This window comes from Pleurodeles waltl, chromosome 2_2, assembly GCF_031143425.1.
Source record: "Pleurodeles waltl isolate 20211129_DDA chromosome 2_2, aPleWal1.hap1.20221129, whole genome shotgun sequence".
In the NCBI taxonomy this organism is placed as follows: domain Eukaryota; kingdom Metazoa; phylum Chordata; class Amphibia; order Caudata; family Salamandridae; genus Pleurodeles; species Pleurodeles waltl.
In genome coordinates this window covers 205,222,907-205,241,167 of record NC_090439.1, presented here as the reverse complement: position 1 = coordinate 205,241,167, position 18,261 = coordinate 205,222,907, and the positions used below count along the sequence as shown (strand labels likewise).

Here is an 18,261-nt window from a genome sequence, read left to right as displayed (position 1 = left end):
CTCTTTATTAGTCTCTAAATTATCAATGACCTCTAGCAGTGGATGAGGAGACTCTCTGTCCAGCTCCAAGCAGCTCTCTGGTGTGATAGAATCCCTATCTTCTCTCTTGTCTCTCTTCCGGATACTCAGGCTGCGGTTCCCTTATGAATCAGTTGAATCTGCTCCCCTTTCGTTCTGTCAGGGAAGCCGCCACGGCGTGTCTCCTCCACCTCTCTGCCTTCTCCATCCCTTAAGTCTAGGGAGAGACCACTCCTTTGGCCTCGCTCCCTTTTTTGCCTGGGGCCCATCATCAGTCCCTCCGTTCCCCTTCCTTGAGAACTGAGGGCGTTCTTCCAACCAACCTCCAGGCCTCCTCCGGAGGTTGAAAAAAGAAAGCTCTCCCCTAAAACAGGACCTTCAATTTGGCAGGGAAGAGGAGCATGTACTGGAGCTGAAGACCGCGAAGCTTGGCCTTTACCGAGTCAAAAGTGCGGTGTTGTTTCTTAACTTCTCTGGTATAGTCTGGGAAGATCAGGATCTTAGAGTTTTCATACCGGACCTCCCCCATTCTACATAACTCTGTTAGGATCAAGTCACGGTCCTAAAAACCGGGCAATTACTGGTCAGGGAGGTGCCCCTGGAGGGGGCTTGCCCACCCCCAGCGATCTAAGGGCTTGTTCAATCATGAAACAAGTAAAGAACTTTTCAGGCGGAAGGATTCTCCGGAGCCATGTATCCAAAAACTTGTTCATATATGTCCCTTTGAGTGTCTCTACAAATCCTACAAATCGTAGGTTGTTTTTCCGTCCTCCAGCTGCCACACAATATCCTTATTAAGGACTCTGGTCTATGACATCTCTTTTGGCAGGTTTCTGATGGTGTCTTCAAGAGCCGAGATTCTTGTCTCTGCAGTCGTGACTCGCTCTACCACATTCCGCAGATCTTGTCGCACAGGGAGACCTCTGAGAGTACCTCGCCCATTTGCCACCCTAGAGGCCTCCCGGGAGGCCTGTATTGCAGAGAGAAGTTGTCAACATCAGGGCAGTGCACGCTCTACGGGCGACTAGAATGCAAAAACCTAACAATTTCAAGCTAACAATTTATGCATTGTGCTGATATGATGTTGTTTAACCTTTTGCATTACAGAGTTTAATCCTGAAGACTTATGTTCAGCATGCATATAAATACTGTTCACATGCAATGTACTGCTGCAGGCTTTCTGACTGTGTCAGGGTGTGGTCCCCTTCCAGGGCCTTCTAGAAGCTTTCCCTGCAGCATGCCTGGGTGTGGTTGGTGGGCTGGGCTAAGACTCTATAAAAGGGAGCCAGCCCAGCTCCACATGCTCACTATTCCGAGGTCCCGGTGCAGAGCAGCAGCAACTTCCTAAGCTCCTGTTCCAGAGGCCTACTTTGATCTTCAAGGCCTTTGCCCTTCATTTACATTGGTGATCCTTGATCAGGGCAGTAAGACGGAGGTCGGGCTGGGCCCCCGATCCCGTTTTCAAGGCATTCGAGCTCTTGGGCCTAATTTTCATGTTGAGAAATTTTACCTTGTGTGTGTGAATATGCTCTGGGTTTTTTCTGCCATTTACATGTTAATATTCGAATCAGCAAGACGCGCGATTCGTTCCTCATGCTTTAACCCTTGATATTCATTGTGCGCTACCATTTCTTGGCAGTTACATGGTGGCATTCAAATCGGCAAGACGCGCGATTCGTTCCTCGTGCTTTAACCCTTGATATTCATTGTACGCTACCATTTCTCGGCAGTTACATCGTGGCATTTGAATCGGCAAGACGCGCGATTTGTTCCTTGTGCTTTAACCCTTGATATTCATTGTGCGCTACCATTTCTTGGCAGTTACATGGTGGCATTCAAATCGGCAAGACGCGCGATTCATTCCTCGTGCTTTAACCCTTGATATTCATTGAGCGCTACCATTTCTTGGCAGTTACATGGTGGCATTCGAATCGGCAAGACGAGCGATTCAATTCTTGTGTGTAATTCATGTTATTCCTTGTACGCCACCATTCCTTGGCATTCACATGGTGGGCTTCGAATCGGCAAGACGCGCAATTCATTTCTTGTACCTAATTCATGATATTCATTGTGTGTTACCATTTCATGAAATTTATTGGCTGACATTCGAATCGGCAGAACGCGCAATTCAGCGATCGTTACCATTTCATGGCATTTACTTGGGGGTGCTCGAATCGGCAATACGCGCAGTTAATTTCTTGTGTTTAAAATCACGGTGTTCATTATGCGCTACCACTTCATGGCATTTCCAACCTTTGTGAAAATCTGTTGTGTGCCCAATTCATGTTCCTGCAATTTTGAGAAAACAAAAATGCTAGAGTTTTAGATGTGATGTTGTATGTACATAATAAGTTCCTCAAGCACGATTCATATGATGGATTAGAAATCATTCAGATTATTTCCTGATCCTCATTGCAAAAGATAATACTTGAATTTGAAAGTTGCATTTAACCTTTCTTGATTCCCTCACAGGTATCTAGTCACCTTGAAGCCTAGTTATTTAAGTCTATGCTGAGGTTGTCCATGTTTTCAGAATGACAATGCTTAGAGTCATAGCCTAGCACTGATTAATATGATATAATCTTGATATTATGTGTTTTAACCTTTTTGCTTCCTACAGGTCTCCTTCCCAGCTGTTCCCTTCCTAATCCCCTTTTCCCCACTTGGACTCTCTTAGACTCTGTGACAATTCTAATCAGAGTATTGGAGCTGTCTTGTGGTGGAAGTGTTGGGAGCGTGCACAGACCCGAAGGATCTGGTGACTGACAGAAGTGCAGTATTGTTGGGGGCCGCTGGGGGTTCACCACTTTTGTATATCGATCCATCATTCATTATCTCTCGCCATCTGAAGACTCCCACAGTCTTCTCAGCCCCGTCCGACCACCTCCTTCCGGATGATATACTTTGGTACCTAACAGGATGGTGAGGTATGGGTGGGGCACTTCAATCCCCCCCGACCCCTCAGAATATTATTGTCTGCCCCGGGTACCTTGATTTTTGCAAGTCCTGCACCAGGGAGTTCCATCTCTCTCCTCGTAGGGGGAAACCAACCCCACCTCAGCAACCACTCAAGCATTTCTCTTCTCCCCGGGATGATATCTTCACCGCAGCAACCCCTTGGACCCTCTCACATTCACCGGCGCGATCCAGATGGCAAATACGGCCTCCGTTTCTCACGTCTTCCTTATGCAGGATCTGGGGGTCTCCTGATGGTCTCCAGTGCCCTCCCCGGCATCTCATCTAGACAAGAAAAAAAGAGTGGGGGGTTGGGGGGGAAGGGCCCCCTAATGTGCAGTATCGTCGCTGTTTGCCCCTTGTCGGACTGGCTCTCGTCTCCAGCTGCCCCCTCCCCCCCACTCAGTGTGAAACGCTCCAGGTGTGCTCAGACGGCGGGTCTATCTAATGGCGTCCTGCACCGCAGGCTCTCCTCACCTCCATCTGCTCCTCCATGGAGGCAAACTCCGAAGCGTCCCGGGCTGAGGCCGCACAGGTCTCGAAGCCACCCCGGAGCGCTCCGCAATTGTCTCGTCTGCCGCGATCGGCCGCCCCCCAACGGGGAATCACTCCGGGGGTCTCTCTCTCTCAGCACTGAGGGTTTCCTGTAGGAAAGTAGCCTCTTTTTAGCATAGTTACTCCCACTTTTTGCCTGTTTGTCACTGTGTTTTACTGTGTTCACTGGGATCCTGCTAAACAGGACCCCAGTGAGTCGGCTCTCTCCTTTCTAACTTGGTAACTTGTACCATTTCCACCCTACATTTGGCATACTTTTGCAAGTGCCTGTGTGTGAGAGCACCCTTGCACTAGCAGAGGTGCCCATCACAAACTCGAGTGTCATTTTCATGGACTTCATGAGTGTGGGGACACCATTTTATGCGTGTACTGAATATAGGTCAGTACCTATGTCCAGCTACATAATGGTAACTCTGAACCTAGGCCTGTTTGACATCAAACATATAGGAATCATACCCCAATACTGTGTGTGCTCCCTTCGAGTCCTTACACAACTGTCCCCTCCGGCTGCTCACCATCAAGACAGCCTTCTTAGTGGCAATAACATCTGCCAGGAGGGTGAGTGAAATGCAAGCTCTTCCATCCAAGCCACCGTATCTCACTATGTTCCCAGACAAGGTGGTTCTCAGAACTCGTGCCTCTTTCTTTTCTAAGGTGGTGACCCCATTTCATCTGGGTCAGAACATCACCCTGCCCACCTTCTTTGCTCCAACGCATCCCTTTAAGGAAGGGGAGCGACTCCACCGACTTTACCCAAAAAGAGGGATATCGTTCTACCTTGACCACACAAGAGTTCCAGGTGGATGACCAACTCTTTGTAGGATACCTGGGAGCAAAGAAGGGTCGGTGTAGGAAAGTACCCTCTTTCTTGGCATGGTTACCCCCATTTTCTTCCTGTTGTAAGTGTGTTTGACTGTGTTCACTGGGATCCTACTTGCAACATTGCTTCCATGGACCCTTCCAGCTTCTGCAACATTTCCTCGGCTGTGCATCCTCTGAGGGTGGCAAGTCTTCAGTCTGCACGAGAAGGAAGAAGGAATCTCCTGTTGCATGAAGGAGTCACTCCCCTGCCAAGTTCAGAGATATCTTACTGAAGTTCTTGCATGCAGGTCTTATAGTCAGTTCTGATGGAGACAATTTTGGTTCATATTTTGCTCAGCAAGTGCTCCATGTATTCTTGTGTTATGGGTGCCAATGTCCCTCCTCCATCTCCCTGTTGGAAGTCGTCTTCGTATTTTTGCTCCAGTTCCCAGTGTAGAGTATCTCCACATCTCTACTACTGGGTTTTCACCTTGGGTCTTCCCCCTGACCATTGAGTACAGTGGACAGGGGGTTATATTAAGTCTCAACAATGGGAGGACTGGTGTAGAGTTAAAACTCCTCACCGAGGAGGAGTTTGAGTTATAGATCCTCAGACCAGGCATCATTTTGGTGTACTGCACCCATTCTTTACCACTTGTTTGGGGAAGGGGGAGGGGAGGATGGATAAGATGGGGGGCACTTGCTTAGGTCAAGAGGGATCCAGTTCTCATAGTATGCCAAAAGTTCAACTTGGATGGAGCCTAACGCTTTTGTTCAGATGCTTTTAAGTGCCACAGTGTGTTCTCTTCCAAAGAACTATGGGTGCAAATTCCAGCACCCGGGCTCGTGGTTCATTCAGGAGGGGCATCAACATGGGACTCTCAATTCCAAGGGGGGATCCACAACTAGACAGCACAGTTACCTCCAGGTGCATGGAAGGTGTGAGTAGGGGCCATTAGGTTTGCAAGGGTTCAGGAGACAGGAAGCCATTGATTGCTCTGCTACCAGGCCTCTAAGTCAGTTTAGATCGGCATGTACATCAAGTACTCATGGTTTCAGTATGATGTCCAGAGAGTGCCCCTGTAACACCAGGATAGAGTAAAGTATCTTTTAATGTAACAATGAATACGATCAGGCATGACCCATTCGCTGTGCCAGACCAGGGTTTCCAGCTTCTTCAATCGCTGCCTCCCCATGATTCTTGTGGAGTTTCAATTACATTGTGGGCCTTCTGGGGCCTGGTTCTCTCATATGTCCTGGGTCCCACCCTTTTTTCCAGTTATTCACATTGTAGGTTCAGGGGCTACAGGAATCTTCCTTATGGCCTCCTGTGTATACAACCTGATGAGCACCTCTCACATCGGGTGGCTGCTGTGGCAAGTCACAGCTCACAGGCTTTGGAACAGATCTTTTGCCTTCTCTTTGTAGGGACTGCAGTGCTTGTTACCACAACATCGAGAGCCCCTTCTAAGGTGCAAGTAAGGCCACCTTGTCTCACTGCTCCCCAACGTCCTGGTGCTGGGTCCCAGTTCTGTCTCAGACGGCTGCTGTTAGGACTGGCTGAGCACTGATGGAGTTGTGAGGAGCGGTTTTGAGATCGAGGCTGTGCTCATCCAGGTCCAACTCTGCCCATGAGGAACTTGTTCTACTATCGGGATCTGCCTGCAATCCCAGGGCCTTGTCACGTTCCCTTAGGCAAGAGGTACCATAGGCAATGGGGACAGCTCAATTGGGGCTGCAGAACTCCGCTTAAGGATGCAACAGAGGCTGTGCCAACATATGCACGCTAAGTTAAAATAAAAATATAAAACAAATAAAACCTGCTGAAGTCATGGCTGCATATGCTTGCAATAACAAATAAAATTAAACATTAAACATACCAGTGGGTGGGTCATCTTGCAATGGAATTTTCTTAGTGAAAATCCTCTATGGCCACAGTTTGTCACAGGGTGCAACCTTCACCAAAATTCTTGCCAGCTATGGTAAGCTGAGATTTTGTGTAACAAACCACCTCTGAAGGATTTAATGCAGAGTAAGGACATTTGTCTCTTACATATCTATTCACTTTAACAAAAGCTTTTTACAAAAAAAATTTGATGAGTCTTTTTCTAACATTCATAACAAACACATCTGACCTGTGATGATGGGCTCAGGTAGTCCTTTTGTTAGACTCTAAAGTAAAATTAAATTAAGCGAGTAATTCAGACTCAAGTGTGTGTTCTTTGATGTAGGTGCTCTACTGACCAGATATGTTATGGCTTTTCATCTTTATCAATACATCTTTAGGCTGCTAATGCTGTATGTTCAGCAAAGGGCCGTACACCAAGTTTCCATGTTGTGTAGGTGCTATCATGCACTATTGGTCTCACACTTCTGATAATATTACAATGTGATGTCTGTTTCCTAAAGTGATATCACATTAGTGCCAGAATCTACGAGTAATATATTACTGTGTTGGGTGTCAGGTTGTACGGTTTATTAAAGTGATGTCTAAGTCTGATGTCAATTTGCTCTACTATCGTCTATTGTACTACAGTGAAATACAAGTGTTAGAGAAACAACCGATTATTAGTTAGAACAAATCTTTCATATTTTTAAATGGCACTTATTTACATTAGGAATCTTTTGAAGCTGCCAAGTGGTCCAAGCCCTCCCTATGAAGTTCTTGTCTCCCCCACATCTACCAGTCATGCAGTAAGAATGCCAGATTAAGGCTGCATCAGAGAAGAGCTAACACACAAAGCAGCTTCATGAACATGTTTGGAAATATGAATAGTATTATGGAAACATGTGAGTACACACCTTATTTGGTCTAAACGGAAGCCCCAGGTAACTATTTAGTTGCTTTTTCTAGTGAAGGGTCGGGGGAACTGTCAAGTACACTGCATTTGTAATTCCTATAATCAGAGCTAAATATTTTATTTTGAATTGCAGACAGTAAAAAGTTGGATTAGTACACGCAGACATGAGTATCCACAAAGACCAGGTAATTCTGTAGACATTCATGGTGGGCTTAGGGGTCTGCTTGGTAAATTAAGTTACAATCCACACTTTTTCTTCTATTACAGGTTTGTCTGGCAGTACAAGAAATAGATTTGATTGGGCAGATGTGAGGAAAAGTAATTCTTTAGTAAATTTCCCTTGTGGTATATCTGCTACATTCTTGTACTGCACCTTGTACTTGTACTATGGCTACATGCCTCAACTACCTTTTCTTCTACTGCAGGCATCGCAAAGTACTACTCTCAGATTAGACAGGGCAGACAAAAGCAGAAGCATAAAGACTGCATAATTATTTGGTAGATTTCCCTTGTCGTGCAACTAGAACACTGTATGATAACATGCTTCAACAACAGTCTTTTATTACAGGCATCTCAGAAAGTACTGCTCCTAGATGAGAAAAGGGCAGATGTGAGTAGAAGCAGAAAGACCAGGTATTTTTTTTTTGTAGATTTCCCTTGCATGGAACCTGGTACTCAGTAAAAAAAAAATACCCATATTTCAACCATTTTTCCTTCTTTGGCTGACTTTGTAGCCAGCTCTACTTAGATACTATGAAGTGCAGACATGAGTACAAGCAGAAAGGCCAGGTAGTTTAGGTAGTTTTCCCTTTTGGTTTATCTGAGTCATTGTAACTTAATGTGCTTTAACCTTTTTTTTTTTTTCATTGTAGACGTCGTTGACAGTACTACACAAGTGTGAAAAGGCAGTTGTGAGCACAAACAGAAAGACCAGGTAATTATTTGGTAGATTTCATTTCTTGTATACTTGGTAAATTATAAAATCCTGTTTTAACCATGTTTTCCTCAGACAGTACTACAGATTTGGACATGCAGCCATAGAAACAAGCAGAAAAGTATAGATAATTACTAGCTAACTTTTTGAGGAGATGTATCAGTAGTGTCCGACAGTCTGTATTCATGGGCAGATGAACAAACTTTAAACATTTACCTTGTTTTGCAGGCTTTGCTGCATAGCAGGAGAAGACCACTTATGACAAAAATGTTCAAGCGCAAACTTGTCACTTATGCAGAGGGCAGTGCTGCACCACAAAGAGAGAAATGCTGCCCTGTGTTCAAAGAAGAACAGCTGAAGGAAATTGTGGAGACAGATGCAGGAAACCGAAATTAAGGTATACATATAATTGGTAGAGCTCTCAATACAATCCATATGTGGGCCTGATGTGTAAAACATGTGCCGAAGCAAAGATTGTTGAGGACTCTTCTAGTGGGTAGAAGTGCAGCAATGGCTGGAAGCTTAGTTACTTGAAATGCCATTCATGTAGCAAAGTTCATGGATCTGCTTTGGTGAACTTAAGAAATGAAGGTACCTCTGACAGGCTGCGTTTTACAGTGTGCACCATGCTGACAGAAACTGACACAGCAAACAGACTAGAACTAGCTGAACCACAACGATCCCTGCCTGAATAGATTAAAGTTCCCATCAACAGTGTGTTGCTGCCGGTCAAGATGAACACTTTTTCTTTTGTTTATTCTTCAAAGAGGAGCAATTCATACAGTTGATAAAGAACATCATAACAAAAGGGAAAGGAACACATATATAAGTTTCACCTTTAAATCCCCAGGTGTTTTTTTTTTTGTTTTTTTAAGAAAAAGGAGAAAAATGATTTCACAAAAAAATGCCTCATATCCGTTCAGACTTAGTAGTTGATTCTCTTGTTATACTATCTGGTATTCCAGTTTGATGACAGCTGTTACTTCCCTCCACCATTCATTGTGAGTAGGTGGACTGATGAAATACTATTTTTAAGCAGGTTAGGTGGGGGTGAACGCCTGAGCAGGAGTCTCCTCCAGTGTGCACCTTTCCGTTCACCCTGGACACAACATGCTGTTACCGTCCGGTCCAGGACATTGAGCAAGCAAGAAAATTCACTGTATCAGAATATTCGCCAGTTCCAGAGCTAGCAAAGAAGTTCAATCAAAATTCTTCAGTAGCTGTAGAAGCTTCGGCAAACAAGCACTTTTAGTGGGGCACGGAAGAGGGGTCTTCTTCCATCAAGAGCCCACAGAGTGCTCCTTGCAGCAATCCGCGTGCCAGCGAGCATACTGCCCTTCGAGACAAACACTTCATTGTTGTCTGTTCAAGACCACGTAGTTTTGCATGCGAGATACTAAACAGCTGGAGGAACAAAGACTATGCCTTTGAGTTTATGGAGGCCATCAGCTACGTGATACACTCTGACATCATGTCAGAACTTAGCTGTTCGATAGCACACACTGTTAATTGATGAGAGCACAGACGTTCAGTTACAAAAAAGATCATATTGTACTTTAAGTTCTGATCTGTAACATCAACAGAGTACAAAAGAGGGATTGGGGGAAAAGTAAAGCCGAGTACTTGTAATGCTGAGGCTATCGCTGTAGCTGTAAAACACTCCTAGACTACTAATGAACTAGACCTCATGAAATATTTACGTCAGATGGTGCATTAGTGATACTGGCAAAAATCAACTGTGTTGCTACTTGCAATGAACACCTTCATGTCTAGTTTAGCAGCACTGTGTCATATATCGAAAAGATTTGAGAGTAGATGATGACTGGTAGAAGGTGCCGATGATCAAGAAAATAGAGACATTACTGATGACTTTCTACACTGTTCTCCTGGTCTCCGACAAGAAAATACAAGCTGGACAAAATTGTAGAAGTCACTGAATAAGAAGTGGTCTCTTTTCAGCCACTGAATAAAGTATGAAGGCTTTCAACGCACTTGGTGCACAAATGCATAATTATGAAATTGCTTTTAAATACTTTGGGCATGAGAAAGTTGCGGAGAGTTACCACATTGCTAAAAATTGCTACAAAAAGCTAACTCAAAATACTATATTTCCTTTCCAGCACTGAATGACATTCTGTGTGCAAGCAGTTGCAGAAAAGCTCTGTGACCACAGTTGAACCTAACAGTACGCAAGGGCAAAGACTGGCCAAATTAAGGAATAGTACTTAGGCAACACTGTCTTTTGGAGCAGCACAGTAAGAGATGTGATGGCTTTGTACAGACAAGACCGAGAGTATGGCAGTGAGCTGATATTGTCTTTCGTTTCACTTCTTTGTGAGCACATGCAGAAATGGTTACCTGAAGATGAATTGAAGGAATGGACAATATTTGATTTCCAACAAACATAATACGACTTTGGAATCGAGAACGTATAAAGACTTGATGAAAAGTGGTAAAAGGCCTTGGGTGATTGAGAAATATATTTCATGTTGTTTATGCAGTACAGAGATAAGGAGTGTAGGAAGTTGGCTCTGTATACACTATTTCAAAGTAAGAAATAGTGTGCACAGAGTCCAAGGGTTCCCCTTAGAGATAAGATAGTGGTAAAAGTAGATAATTCTAATGCTCTATTTTGTGGTAGTGTGGTCGAGCAGTAGGCTTCTCAGAGGGTAGTGTTAAGCATTTGTTGTACACACACAGGCAATAAATGAGGAACACACACTCAAAGGCTTATTCCAGGCCAATAGGTTTTTATATTGAAAAATATATTTTCTTAGTTTATTTTAAGAACCACAGGTACAAGATTTACAGTTAATACTTTAAATGTAAGGTACTTCACTTAGATACTTTAGGAACTTTGAATGAAAACAATTTCATGTACAGTCTTTGTAAAAATGGCAATAAGCTATTTTCAAAGTGGACATTGCAAATATCAACAGTTCCTGGGGGAGGTAAGTAAAGGTTAGATTATGAGGTATGTAAAACACTTACAAGTCTCAGTTCTGGGGCATAGGCAGCCCACCGTTGGGGGTTTAAGGCAACCCCAAAGTTACCACACCAGCAGCTCAGGGCCGTTCAGGTGCAGAGGTCAAAGAGGTGCCCAAAACACATAGCCGCCAATGGAGAACAGGGGTGCTCCGGTTCCAGTCTGCCAGCAGTTAAGTACCCGCGTCCTCGGGTGGCAGACTAGGGGGGTTTGTAGAGCACTGGGGAGGACACAAGTAGGCACACAAAACACACCCTCAGCGGCACAGGGGCGGCCGGGAGCAGTGTGAAAAGCAGGTGTCGGGTTTTGTGTAGGTTTCAATGGAGGGACCCGGGGTTCACTCTAGCGCCACCGGGAGGGCTTCTTGGGACAACCACCACCTGGGCAAGGCAGAGGGTCACCTGGGGGTCACTCCTGCATCGAAGTCCGGTTCCTTCAGGTCCTGGAGGCTGCAGGTGCAATGTTGGTTCCAGGCGTCGGGTCCCTTGTTACAGGCAGTCGCAGTCAGGGGGAGCCTCTGGATTCTCTCTGCAGGTGTTGCTGTGGGGGCTCGTCCCTGGTTACTCACGGGATCGCAGTCGCTGGGGAGTCCTCCCTGAGGTGTTGGTTTTCTGCAGGTCGAGCCTGGGGCGTCGGGTGCAGAGTGTACAGTCTCACACTTCGGCAGGAAACGTGAAGTCTTTGGAAGTTGCTTCTTTGTTGCAAAGAAGTAGCTGGTTTTGAACAGGGCCGCTGTTCACAGGAGTTTCTTGGTCCTTTGATCGAGGGCAGTCCTCTGAGGCTTCAGAGGTCGCTGGTCCCTGTTGGATGTGTCGCTGGAGCAGGTTTTCGAAGTTGGAGACAGGCCGGTAGGGCTGGGGCCAAAGCAGTTATCTTCTTCCTCCTTCTCTGCAGGCTTGTAGGTCAGCAGTCCTCCTTCTTTCTTCACGTTGCAGGAATCTGATTTCCTGCAATCTGGGGAGCCCCTAAATACTGAATTTAGGGGGGTGTTTAGGACTCGGAGGGTAGTAGCCAATGGCTACTGTCCTTGAGGGTGGCTACACCCTCTTTGTGCCTCCTCCCTGTGGGGAGCGGGGCACATACCTAATCCTATTGGGGGAATCCTCCAAACTCAAGATGGAGGATTTCTAAAGGCAGGGGTCACCTCAGCTCAGGACACCTTAGGGGCTGACCTGGGTGACTCCTCCTTGTTTTTCTCATTATCTCCTCCAGCCTTGCCGCCAAAAGTGGGGGCAGTGGCCGGAGGGCGGGCATCTCCACTAGCTGGGATGCCCTGGGGCGCTGTAACAAAAGGGGAAAGCCTTTGAGGCTCACCGCCAGGTGTTACAGTTCCTGCAGGGGGAGGTCAGAAGCACCTCCACCCAGTACAGGCTTTGTTTCTGGCCACAGAGTGACAAAGGCACTCTATCCATGTGGCCAGCAACATGTCTGGTGTGTGGCAGGCTGGCAGAAACTGGTCAGCCTACATTAGAGGTCGGGTAGGTATTCAGGGGGCATCTCTAAGATGCTCTCTGTGTGTATGTTACAATAAATTGCACACTGGCATCAGTGTGCATTTATTGTGCTGAGAGGTTTGATACCAAACTTCCCAGTTTTCAGTGTAGCCATTATGGAACTGTGGAGTTTGTGTTTGACAAACTCCCAGACCATATACTCTTATGGCTATCCTGCACTTACAATGTCTAAGGTTTTGCTTAGACACTGCAGGGGCATAGTGGTCATGCACATATGCCCTCAACTGTGGTATAGTGCACCCTGCCTTAGGGCTGTAAGGCCTGCTAGAGGGGTGACTTACCTATGCCACATGCAGTGAGAGGTTGGCATGGCACTCTGAGGGGAGTGCCATGTCGACTTCGTCATTTTGTCCCCACCAGCACACACAAGCTGTGAAGCAGTGTGCATGTGCTGAGTATGGGGTCCCTAGGGTGGCATAAGACATGCTGCAGCCCTTAGAGACCTTCCCTGGCACCAGGGCCCTTGGTACCAGGGGTACCAGTTACAAGGGACTTACCTGAGTGCCAGGGTTGTTCCAATTGTGGAGACAAAGGTACAGTTTAGGGAAAGAACACTGGTGCTGGGGCCTGGTTAGCAGGGTCCCAGCACACTTTCAAATCATAACTTAGCATCAGCAAAGGCAAAAAGTTAGGGGGTAACCATGCCAAGGAGGCATTTCCTTACAAGGAGTATGTGGTGGCAGAACAGGGAAAAGGTGGATTGTTTAGGACCTTTAAAATCACGGTGAATTTCATTATGCAGAATGCTGCTCAATCCTAATGAGGCATCTCAGTTTGTTTATGTCTGCATAACTGTTCAGGACACAAGTACAGACTGTGAACAGAGAATCAGCCTCATGAACCCAATCAAGTTCACAGTGAGAAACAAATAGGCCAGGCTAGACGATATGCACCTAAATATGCTGATGAGGACAAAGGCCTACCTCTGGAATAGGAAAGTTAACCTTGATCAAGTTTACCAGTACTGGGAGGATGACAAGGACTGGAGTAAGATGCAAACATGTAACGCATCTAATGTTTGCATTTGACTTGTTTCAACTCCCTGACCCCTTCCACAATCTATGTGTGGCTTGGGTATGAACATTTCACACACTACCTCTGGCACTCTGCACTCACATGGTCAGTTTCTAAGTGGACGCATCCCTGGTTTCAGATCACTGAGACCTTACACTGCTGCATACAGAGGTTAAAAAAAACAAAACAGAGGGAATATTGATGTGAACTGCCATTTATATATCTTATAAGATGTTACATGTTGCTCTCCTTGCAGGTACACAGGAATCAGCTTTGTGGCCTTGAACCTGAATGCAAAGGGTTGCCATGAACAAAATCCGTCATGCTGCTACATGGACATACTTAAATACATGAATCGGATACCTGCAGACTGAATGTAGTTAGTACTTTTTAAGTTAGCTGAGGGGCAGCAGGGTTGTATGTGGTTTCACCTGCTGAGTTTTGACTTTGTTGTTCCCTTGCTTTTTCAAGTGTATTAATCTTTGTGTGTGGTGATCTCTGATGTTCAAGTGTGTTAAGGGACCCTAGTGAAGTATCCTCACTGAGACTAAAATGAGGACAAGAGACTAATCAAAGATGGACAAAGTGATAATGCCCAAATTATCCAACGACAGTCTTCATTGCGCTATGTACTACTCTTCCTTTAGGCAGTCATTCAGTCCAGTTGCCCTTCTAGTGCGTGGGATGGGTGCGCCTTCAGATTCATTTCACTCACCTTTCTATGACAAAATGTTGTGTAGGGAGTGAAGTCTGTTAAACAAGAAGGGGTGGGTTTAAAAAAATATTTTTACATTCAATATTAAGTACCTGTCTCAAATGGTAGCCCTAATTAATTGAGGACTGTGATCGGGAAGATTTGGGTATGATGTAATGAATATCACCAGTATTCAACCTGGACCCGCCAGCATTTTATTTTGAAAAAAATTACAACTTATGCCATAGCAGTTTTCAGTCCCATTTTTAGAAAGTAGCAGGTCTAACAATATGGAAATACAGGGTAAAGAAGAGAATCATTACCTGAAATTATTACAGGTTTAACTGTAGCAAGTCGTATTATACAAAACATTTTTCGAGTGAGACTAAACAAACTAGTAGCAGAAGTACCAAGCGCTTCCTGAAGAATCAAGGTAACCCAATAAGAATCAAAGATTCTTACGTATCTGGAGATCTCTAACTTTTAAGGGGATTGAAATCAGAGGATGAATTAGAGGCTGCATGTGTGTGGCTTACCCTCACTACTGATTTCATAAATAGACATATTTACTGATGTTTACACACTACAATATGGATGATACAATAATGAGAAAATATAACAAATATAACCAATAAACTCCGTAGGATCCTACCTTAAAATTTACGAACAGCTGTGGTAGCATGAACAAGAATCCAAATGCGTAAACTCCTGAAGAAAAAGGAAGACACATTACAGCTCATGAAGTGAAGCAAACAGTACAAATTAACTAATCTAATTTCTTCTAGGAGGAAAAATTGGTTATTCATTTTAGTTATGAATTGTTATGCAAAGATAGAAAGTGATACAGGGATAATGGCTGAATCAGTACATAACTGATTACATTGGCATCACAAATAATTACATATTACTTTTCCACCTGACGAGCTCAATACATTATGAAAATTCACATAAATCATCTGAACTAGTAGAGATGCACTCATGCCAGATATCCTTAGGCCTAGTGGAATGTACAATCAAGCTGCAGTGTGCGTCCCCTAATTCACTGAGGAAAGGACACAAGAGCCAATTTATAGCAATATGCTGTTTTATAATCAGAGCGCTAAAATCTTCTCCCATTTGTTGACTTTCCAAACAAGACTGTTTGTAACAAATTCTTGAGACGACACTAAGCAAAAAAAAAATAATATAAAAAAAAAAAAAACTAACATGTCACATGTTACTGTTTGAACCACAGAATACCTGAATAGGAAGGAAGTTGTGTGCTCAATTAAAACAGACAGCATAAAATGTGAGGCAGAATAATTCGCACTAGGTTATCCACACTAATCTCATGTAACTTTCATGTTGATAAACTGCTTAGTGGTATAGCACGCTTGGATTAGGCATTTAAAGTATATAATTTATGTTGGTGACAGAGTGAGCGCTTTGGTTTGCCTGTAGACATTTACTATACTAAATAAAGCTTACATCTCTTGCATGGTCAGGAATCTTCCATCAAACCCCGCAAAATGAAAAAAAAGCACTTACCTGTAACTACAGTTATGCAGTAAAGGTATTTTTCATAGATGTTCACGCTTGAATCATTCCCCGTTGATTATGTGGGCAGAAAGTAATTGCCAAAAATCAATCTAGCTATACCTTGTTTGGAAAGTGGCTGAAGTTTTTGGGGCGGCTCGAAGGATGTCAATCATTGGCTAGACTTGCTGGACGTTGTTGTTGGATCAATAAAAAAAAATACAAACATATATGAATGTTTAACCGGTTCTGTGCCTTGGACGAGGTACCAGTTCCCGTGCGCCTTGGACGAGGTCACCTCGTCCAAGGCACAGGAACTGGGGCTTCCCCCCTGTGCACCCCACCCACCCCCCCAAGGCGGGGATGGAGGGGGAAGCCCTTCCCCTTCCACCCCCGACCCCCCCGCCAATCTAATGATGTCAGCGCACGCACAGCGCGCCGACGTCATCAAGTGTTGCCAGGACGCGCTGGAAGCCATTTGCTTCGAGGGGAGAGGACTTCCCAAGGTAAGTCCTTCCCTTTTTGGGGGTTTTGGGGGGGTGAAAACAGTCACGGGGGAAAGGAAAGGTTTTTTCTTTTCCCCCTGTGCCTGTTTTCACTAGATTCCTGCTCCACTAGACACCAGGGATTTTGTTTCCGGATTTTTCGGCCTATCTGCCCCCAGATATTTCTTCTTTTTCTTCTAGTTCAACGCTTTTGCTTCCTTTGCTGTGGATCCTTGCAGTTTTGGCAGTAGTTGTCATGCGGTTTGCATAGTTGCATGTTTTAGGTAAGTGAAAGCAATTTACTCCAGAGGAGTATTGTTGACATGCATGAATGACATGTTTGTAGGTGGTGTATTAAATGCAGTATTGGGTGTGAAATTGTCCTTAGATTTGAGCACAATTATATTTGTGTTGTCATATGTCTAATTTGCTTTTTTCTTTTTAGTGGGATATCATTGGTGATTGCTGTGTCTGTGCAGAGTAGTTGCTTGGTGAGTAGCTTTTTCAGGCAAGTGAGTGGTATAGTTTTTTAGTACATAACTCTTTGTGATAAAGCTACACTTTGTTTATTACTTATTTTAGTGCTAGATGTTGTTGGCGATCCATTTGTTGTTAGTGAGGATCATGGCTAGCCGCAGAGTGACCGCTCAGCAGGTTGTTGGCATGCTCTTTGAGTCGTCTTCAGACCATGATTACGAGACTGACTCTGCATCTGAGGCAGAGGAGGAAGTGGGAGATTCTGGAAGTGAGTTTTCTGTCCGAGAGTATTCTTCTGATGAGGAAGCTACTCTCAGTGCAGATGAAGGGCCTGTTGTAGAGGAGGACACTGATGTGCCAAGAGTGCAGCAGCTTGGGGCTGAAGGGTTTCCCATTAGAAGACCTGACACCTGGATTGCCCCAAACATGGAGCAGCCACAGTTACCTGCATTTACTGGTCTCCCAGGGTGTAGAGTTAATACGGAAAACTTTTTGCCTGTCCATTTCTTTCACTTGTTTATGGACGATGTATTTTTGGAAGAGATTGTGGAGCAGACTAATTTGTATGCAGAGCAATATTTGCGGGACAACGCTGCTAGACTTAAGCCTCAGTCTAGAGCTACTCAGTGGGTTCCCACATATCTGGAAGAGATGAAAAAGTTTTTAGGTTTGACTTTTTTTATGGGGTTGATCAGGAAGCCGTCACTGGCTTCTTATTGGTCTACTAGTCCCTTGAAGGCAACGGCTATATTTCCTGCAACTATGACAGGTAATCGGTATTTGCTTCTTCTTCGTATGCTGCATTTTGCAGACAATGCTTTAGCCTTGCCACGAGATCACCCTGATTGTGACCGTCTTTTTAAGATTAGGCCTGTCCTTGATCATTTTGTAGATCGGTTTTCAGAGGTCTATGTTCCAGGCAAAGAAATAAGTGTGGACGAGTCTTTGGTCCTTTTCAAGGGGCGTTTAGTTTTTAACCAGTACATTCCTAGTAAGAGGGCACGGTATGGGATTAAATTGTATATGCTGTCAGAAAGCAGTACAGGATATGTGTATAATTTCCGGGTCTACACTGGTAGGGATTCCAGTATTGACCCTCCTGGTTGTCCGGCCACTTTTGGAGTTAGCGAAACAATTGTTTGGGAACTTGGTAGGCGGCTGTTTAACAAAGGTCACCATTTGTACGTAGATAATTTCTACACTGGAGTGCAGTTGTTCAAGGAGTTGTTTAGAGTGGACACTGTTGCTTGTGGCACAATCCGTTCTAACCGGAAAGGCTATCCAAGGGAGCTTGCCTGTAAAAAACTTGAGAGGGGACAGTACAGTGCCTTGCGGAATAATGAGCTGCTAGCTCTGAAATTTTCAGACAGGAGGGATGTGTACATGCTGTCTACCATCCATGATGAGAGTACTTCCCCTGTGACTGTTTGGGGTCAGGTTGCGGAAGTGCGCAAACCTGCGTGCATTTTGGACTACAATAGGCACTTAGGTGGTGTTGATAGAGTAGATCAG

At 44.8% G+C, this 18,261-nt stretch overlaps 1 protein-coding gene across 1 annotated transcript in view; it reads right to left on the bottom strand.

Moving 5' to 3' along the window:
• The window catches only part of CLPTM1L (CLPTM1 like), a 1,089,711-nt gene that overhangs the window by 323,884 nt on the left and 747,566 nt on the right, over positions 1-18,261 (bottom strand). Inside the window, exon 14 of the mRNA XM_069219638.1 lies at positions 14,925-14,980. Within this exon, the coding sequence (XP_069075739.1) occupies positions 14,925-14,980 (56 nt within the window). The remainder of the gene's footprint in view (positions 1-14,924; positions 14,981-18,261) is intronic.